Below are 8,280 nucleotides of genomic sequence, written 5' to 3' on the forward strand. Positions count from 1 at the left end.
CTAGATATTCTCCTTTATCATAGCCTTTAATAAAGTTGTAAACATAAGTGTGCTCCAGAGTTCTGTGAGCCACTCTAGCAAGTGAATTGAACCCGAGGAGTGGGTTATTGGAACCTCTGATCTGTAGCTGGCTGGTCAGAAGCACAGGTGACAACCTGGATTTGTGATTGGTGTCTGAAGTGGGGGTCGTGAAGTCTTACGGGACTGAGCCCATAACCTGTGGGATCTGACGCTATCTCTGGGTAGATAGTATGAGAATTGATTTAAATTACAGGATACCCAGCTGGTAGGGCAGAGAATTGCTTGTTCTGGGGGAAAAGTCTCCACACATTTGGTGACCAGAAGGGTCAGAAACGAAATGTTCTGTGTGGGTAATAAAGGAGACTCGCAGGCAAGAAGCACACAGTGGAGAAGAACTGGGTTTTTCACTACATAGGAAGGAAAGGAAACTGGGTTTTTCCTTTACAAATGCTCACATATATAGAGATTGCACATATTTTTACATCAGCTAGAGGAATTAATGGTACGTTACCGAAACTTATTTGAATTTTCAACTTTAGTTGAATGAATGGAAGACTGCACAGTAACGTAATATCTTACTAGGATTCTTACTCTGTCACACCATGTGAAGGAAAAAAACCCACTAATTTCCCATATGGCAAAAGTGAGCAGAATAATTTCCTTTACATTTTTCCATGTCACCCAAAGAACATCACTTCGCTAAATAAGACCATGTTATGACAGGAATCCCTGACATGACGACGTGGCTATGAAGTTCACATGGGAGGAGTGGCAGCTCCTGGACCCTGATCAGAAGGACCTGTGCCGGGATGTGATGCTGGAGAACTATAGCAACCTGCTGTCCATGGGTGAGGACGGCTCCCCTGGGTCCCTCAGAGGGTGCCCGTCAGTGGCCGTTCCATTCTCAGCCTCTTAACTCTTCAGACTAACTGCATTCCTCTGCAATGGTCGAGTCTCAGATCCTTCTCTTGCCCCAGACTAGAGGGTATAATCGCCCCTCTCCTGAGAGAAAAGCCTTGAGGTTACAGATGTGAAACCTGCTTATTCCCTCCATGTACCATTATCCCTTCCTGCCGTATCCCAGCCCAGTTCGGTACGTCTAAGTCTTCTATCATTTTTCATGAACAGGGTATCAAGCCAGCAAACCAGATGCTCTCTCCAGGTTGGAACGAGGAGAACAACTGTGGCCAGTAGAAGATGACAGCCACGGTCGAATCTGTCCAGGTGAGTGGGTGAGACCCAGCAAGGTGGGCAGCCAGGGAAGTCAGGAGAGAAGGCGTCAGAGCTGTGATAGTGTCTGAGGAAACATAAGCAGCCCTACCATGTACCTCTCTTCCAATGTAAGAACTCTTTTTCCTTGTACAAGTTAAGAGGAAAATATATCGCCTTGTTCTCTTTTGAGATCTGGTCCCTGTTTATTTCATATGCATCTTGTTTTTGTTTGCATAGTTTTCCTCTTCTATGATTTTCAAATCTTCCTCTTCTTCATTCACCATCACAGGATCTCTGTGTTACCACGTGTCTTGCTGTGAAATTCCACTTTCCAGGCCTCTCTGGAAAGAACGAACTTTGAATTCATCACTCTTCTTACTACTGTACCTTCTTCCTGCCCAGCTAGGAAATAATGATTTCCCACCATAACATCCAACCCCACCTGGCATGCTAGAAAAGATGGTTTTACCATGCTACATGTTAGAACTAGGTCATAACTTTTGTCTGCTTCAAATAACTTCCTTCATAGTTTTGCTAATTCAGATTCTCCTGTAGTTCTTAGATGTTATCATTGTATTTATTTTCCTAAAGCTTCTGTTCTCACTTTATATTTTTTAACAGTTTTATTTAAATTTAATTCATATAATATCAAACAATTTATCCATTTAAGTTATATAATTCAGTGGTGTTTTATTATATTCACATGGTTGTGCAACCATCACCACCATCAGTTTTAGAGTATTTTATATGTATATACCCTTCTAGTAGCCTTTATTATTATAGGTTTGCAGTAAGCTTTGAAATTGGAAAATGTAAATCCTCCAACTTTTTCAAGCCTATTTTGAGTATTGTGGAGCCTTTGAATTTCCATCTGAATTTTAGAATCAGCTTGTGAAATTCTGCAGAAAAGAAAATTTGCCTGGGATTTTGATAGGGATTATATTGAACTGTATGTCAATTTGGGGAGTCATTCCATCTTAACCATATTTAGCATCCTGTTCCATGATCATTGAATCTTTTTAAATCTAATTAGGCCTTTAATGTCTTCCAAAATGTTTTTTTAACTTTCAAAATATAAGTTTTGTATTTCCATTCTTAAATTTATTCCTAAATAAATTGGTATTGTTTTATATGTTATAGTAAACGGAGTTGTTTCTTGATTGCATTTTTAGATTATTCATTGCTAGAATGTAGAAATACAATTGATTAATTTCTCATCATATTCTGATGACACTCAGTCCCAGTTAACCCTGTTTCCTGCCATATGTGATTACACTTTCTCCTTCAATGATCCTGTGATATGATATCATCTTGATTATAAAGAGTAAAGAGTTTTTGTCCTTTTCTTTTTTTTTTGGCTGCGTTGGTTCGTAGCTGTGGCATGCAGGATTTTCCTTAAGGCATGTGGATCTTTCATTGCGGCACATGGCTTCTCTTTAGTTGTGGCATGCGGGTTTTCTCTTCTCTGGTTGTGGCACGTGGGCTCCAGAGCATGTGGGCTCTGTAGTTTGTGGCACGTGTGCTCTCTAGTTGTGGCGCTTGAGCTCAGTAGTTGTGGTGCGTGGGCTTAGTTGCATGTGGGATCTTAGTTCCCCAACCATGGATTGAACCCACGTCCCCTGTATTGGAAGGTGGATTCTTTACCACTGGGCCACCAGGGAAGTCCCCTAAGTATTCTTAATATGTTCCATACATATGATTGCCTTCTGCAATTGATGTGCTAGCTTTACTCCTTTAAAACGCGCATTTCGAGAGCCTAATACCATAATAGTTTTGAAGCTAATAGCAATACAAAACAGGAAAAATATATATATATTGTCCCTTCAAATGGAGTACGTTCTCAATTGAAATACTCTATAATGAATAATAAACAAATGCGTAACTAACATGTCTTAGTGTAAAAATTGCTGTAAGGAAAATTAAAGCAGCTAATGGAAGAGTGCGTGCTGGGGCTTGGAACTGCCCTTTTAGGAATGGGAGTGGCAATCTGATAAGGTGCCTTTGAGCACACAGATGAGGGATTTGAGTAATCTTCCTGGGTGAGGAGTTTTCCAAATGTGAGACAGTGGGAAGTTGAAAGACCTGAATCTGGAATGTGTTTGAGGAACTTCGGGGAAACTTACATGGGTAGAAGGGAATGAGCAAGAGGGAAAATGACTGGAGTTAAGGGTAACAGGGTAATAGCTGGGGGTTTTGGTACATAGGTCACCAACTGCCTATCAAGGGCATTCAAGGCCTTGATTCTTTTCTGAATAAGTTGAGAAAACGGGATTTTGAGTAGAGGAGTGGCATTATACAATTTTTAAAGTGGATCACTTTGCCTACTTTATAGAAGGTAGACATTATTGGGGAGGGGAATGTACTTTTATACTCTTGGTTACAATGTGTGACAATAAAATAATACAGATTAAAGTCATCAAAGATCAAATGTGCATGGGAAAGCCTCCAGGAGAGGCTGCACACAAGGTTCCCGGTTGTCCTCTACCAGTGGAGTCATGTGAACAGTGCTGAATTTTCCCAGCAATGATGTTTGACAACATGTGTGAAGTGTTGCCAACCAGGGAAGCTCACCCAAGCCTGGTGCCTCTAGACCCCAGAATCAGAATGTTAGTGTTGTCCAAAGCCTCAGGCATACAAAAAACGGGCATCTACCACAAATCACATTGTTAGTATAAACTGTATGGTATGGCTTCAGACCGCATGTCTATAAAGACACTCTTATTAGGCAGCATATCAGGGACTCAGAGGTTATCTTCCAGTCATCAGTCATGGCCACTCCTTTCTCTGCAAGATGCAGGGATGGAGTAACAGCATACCAACGTTCCCTTTTTACATAGGAACATAGGGTATGTTCCAGCTAGACTATTGGTTGGAATCTTGGTTACAGAAGCTTTCTTCTAAATTTGAGGTTAGTTGGGATTAGCAGATGCAAACTATTTTATATAGAATTGGATAAACAATACAGTGCTATTGTATAGCACAGGGAATTATATTCAGTATCCTGTAGTAAACCACAATGGATAAGAATATAAATATATGTATTTATATATGTATAAATGAATGACTTTGCTGTACACCAGAAACTAACACAATATTTTAAATCAGCTACACTTCAATAAGAGAAATTCTAAAATATTCAAATTAGTGCTTTGGTAGAATTAGGTGAATGGTGGTCTACAGAATGAAGAAGGATGGCAAGATGTTAGACTATGATAACCAGTCTTTCAATAGACTCTCACACTTAACTTGAAATCAGATGCTGAGGATCCACATCTTACTCATCATTGTATTTTGTTCTATATACCTGGATCTTCAGGGGACCCGTGATCACAATACTCAATGTTTGGTTTTCTTAAGTGGGCTTAATTGGATTCCAAACTCTACATGTTGGAATGGCTAAAGCCTTGGCCCTGTGCCTTCACCTTTATTCTACATGTTTCTAAACACAGTCTCATCCAGTTCTCTATTTTGAATAATCTATGTTGATGATATCCACATTGCTATTTTCAGATAAAACCTTTTTAAAGATTTATATATTCAACCTGTTCATGTTTGTATAGTACTCGGGTATGTAATAGTCATCTTTTTTTTTTTAATTAATTTATTTATTTTTGGCTGTGTTGGGTCTTCATTGCTGCGTGTGGGCTTTCTGTAGTTGCAGCAAGCGGGGTCCACTCTTCGCTGCAGTGCACAGGCCTCTCGTTGCGGAGCAGAGGCTCTAGGCGCACGCTTCAGTAGTTGTGGCACACGGGCTTAGTTGCTCCATGGCATTCGGATCTTCCCAGACCAGGACTTGAACCCATGTTCCCTGCATTGGCAGGCGGATTCTTAACCAGTGCACCACCAGGGAAGTCCCTGTAATAGTCATCTTAAACTTTGTTTCACAATGCGTGCTAGATTTTCCTCTCATTCTGGACTTCAGTAATATTCCTCACAATATTAAGAGGCATTCCACTTACCCAGTGGCTGAAACCACATAATTCTTGGAATAATCCTTGAGTCTTAACCTCTTCCGTGCTTCTCCCATTAAGTCCATCAGTGAACCTTGTCTTTTCTTTGAACATATCGTGATTTCCTCCACCTCTTACATATTCATTGCTCCTTTAACCATGATTCACAGACTGCAATTGCTTTCTTTATTCCTTTGCTTCAGTGGTCTGTACATAGAATTAAACCTGGGTGTCCTAAATTTTGACTCGTTTCTGATACTATCTATGTGGAAATAGCGTCAGATTCTACAAGTTAAGGGTTCAGTCCCACATGGTTGTCCCAATGTCAGATGTCAATTGCAAGTCCAGATTGTTACCTGTGCTTCTGACCAACTGGCTGTAAGTTGGAAGTTCCCATGACCCGCTTCTTGGGTTCAATTAATTTCCAAGGGTGGCTCTGAGAACTGAGAAACATTTACTTATGTTTATAACCAAGTGAAGAGGTACAAGGTGCGAAATGAAGAGGTACAAGAAGGCAAGGTCTGAAGGATTCCTGAATGCGGGAGCTTCTGTCCCCAGAACTGGGGTGCACCACCATCCTGGCACATGGATGTGTTCACCCATCCAAAGGTTGAGCAAATTTTGTTAAGAGTTCTTATAGAGCTTTAATATCTAGGCCCTCTCTCCTGTCCCAGAGGCCGGTGGGTGGAGCTGAAAGTTCCAACCTTCTAATCACTTAGTCTTTTTGGTGGTCAGTCCCATCCTGAGGTTATGTAGGAACCCTAGGCTAAGTCACCTCATTAGCATCCTAAACACTTAGGAAATTACAAGGCTTTAGGAGCTCTGTGGAGGAAGACCAAATATATTTCTTTTTATACCACACATAGAATGTCACTAAATAGTTACTTCACATGAAGGCACTTTTGGAAACAGTTTTCTTCCAAAGTAAGATTATGAGAGATTGCGGAATGATTCCTTGTTCTCTTCTTTCCTAGAAATCAGGAAAGTTGATGATCTTCTGCAGCATCACTTGACAAATCACAGCATTCAGAATACTGTGGAACAGTGCTGCGAACATAATACATTTGCAAATATTGTTAATCAGAGCGAAAGTCATTTCCTGTTAAAGCAAAATTGTGATATGTTTGACTTAAATGAAAAACCTTTAAATTCAAATTTAAGTTTTGAAAACCAGAAGAGAAGCTGTAACTTAAAGAACTCTGCTGAGTTTAATGGAGATGGGAAATCCCTTCTTCATGCTAACCATGAGCAATCTTTTACTGAAATTAAATTTCCTGTAAGTTCAAAACCCATCAACAATAACTCCTTGTCCACTAAGCAACAGAGAACTCACAACATAGAGAAAGCCCATGTATGCAGTGAGTGTGGGAAAGCCTTCTTCAAAATGTCTCAGCTCTTTGATCATCAGAGAGTTCATACTAGAGAAAAACCTCATGGATGCAGTCTGTGTGGGAAAGGCTTCTCCAGAAAATCCAGGCTCACTGAACATCAAAGAACTCATACCGGACTAAAACATTATGAGTGCACTGAATGCGATAAAACCTTCTTCAAGAAATCGCAGTTCAATAAACATCAGAAAAGTCATATGGGAGAGAAACCTTACACATGTAGTGAATGTGGGAAAGCATTCACCACAAAGTGTCTGCTCATTTATCATCAGCGAACTCATACAGGGGAGAAGCCCCATGGATGCAGTCTGTGTGGAAAAGCCTTCTCTACAAAGTTCAGTCTCACTACACATCAGAAAACTCATACAGGAGAGAAACCTTACATATGCAGTGAATGTGGAAAAGGCTTCATCGAGAAGAGGCGTCTTATTGCACACTGTCGAACTCATACTGGTGAGAAACCCTTTGTATGCACTGAATGTGGGAAAAGTTTCACCTTGAAGAAGAGTCTTATTCCACATCAGCGAACTCATACTGGAGAGAAACCCTATACATGCAATGATTGTGGAAAAGGCTTCACCTTGAAGAACCCTCTCATCAGACATCAGCGAACTCATACAGGAGAGAAACCCTATGTATGTAGTGTATGTGGGAAAGGCTTCACCATGAAGGGTGATCTCGTTGTACATCAGCGAACTCATATTGCAGAGAAACCATTTATATGCAGTGACTGTGGGAAAGGCTTCACTGTGAAGAGTCAACTGATTGTACATGAGCGAACTCATACTGGAGAGAAACCCTACGTGTGCAGTGAATGCGGAAAAGGCTTTCCAGCCAAGGCCCGGCTGATTGGACATCAGCGAACACACACAGGAGAGAAACCCTATGTATGCAGTGATTGTGGAAAAGGCTTCATTCAGAAGGGCAATCTCATTGTACATCAGCGAACTCACACAGGAGAGAAACCCTATGTATGCAACGAATGTGGCAAAGGCTTATCCGCGAAAAGGAAGCTCGTTGCACACCTGCGAACTCATACTGGAGAGAAACCATATATATGCAGTGAATGTGGCAAGGGCTTCACCATGAAGAGTACTCTTGGTACACATCAGCAAACTCACACTGGAGAGAAACTGTACAAATGCAACGAGTGTGGTAAAGCCTTTAAGAAGAAGACCTGCCTCATACGACATGAGAGATTTCACTCAGGAAAGACTTCTTTGCATATACTGAATGTGGAAAATTCTCTTTGTGCAAAAATGATCTCATTACCCATCAGAGAATTCACACAGGAGAGAAGCCATATGAATGCAGTGAATGTGGGAAAACCTTCACCACAAAGTCAGGGCTCAGTGTTCACCAAAGAAAACATACAGGAGAGAGGCCCAATGGATTCAGTGAGTGTGAGAAAGCTTTTGCCCACTTGTCAATCCTTGATAAACATTAGAGAATTCACAGGTAGTCACTTTGGGGAAGCCTGTTGCCGGTTGTAAACCCTCAAGATAAAAGTATGCAGAGAAGAATCACAATGCAAAGAATGTGGTATTATCTTTAGTGATCAATTACCTCATATTTTATATTGATGAAAAAATTTACAGAACTACTCAGATACAATCAGCCTTGGTGAAAATATTTTAGGACATTCTATGTCTAAAAAGTATATACTGAAATAAAGCCTATGAGTGTGAAAGACTAGGAAAGACTTCAGT

The 8,280-nt window shown here is 40.7% G+C and overlaps 1 protein-coding gene across 1 annotated transcript in view; it reads left to right on the top strand.

Annotated features, from left to right (window-relative positions):
• The window catches only part of LOC103088044 (zinc finger protein 615-like), a 14,578-nt gene extending 6,545 nt beyond the window's left edge, over nt 1-8,033 (top strand). The window contains 3 exon segments of the mRNA XM_082931294.1: nt 1,150-1,245; nt 6,158-7,786; nt 7,789-8,033. Of these exon segments, the coding sequence (XP_082787420.1) occupies nt 1,150-1,245; nt 6,158-7,786; nt 7,789-8,033 (1,970 nt within the window).
• The last annotated feature ends 247 nt before the right edge of the window (nt 8,034-8,280 follow it).

Source organism: Lipotes vexillifer, unplaced genomic scaffold (assembly GCF_000442215.2).
Source record: "Lipotes vexillifer unplaced genomic scaffold, Lipotes_vexillifer_v1.1 scaffold802, whole genome shotgun sequence".
Lineage (NCBI taxonomy): Eukaryota > Metazoa > Chordata > Mammalia > Artiodactyla > Lipotidae > Lipotes > Lipotes vexillifer.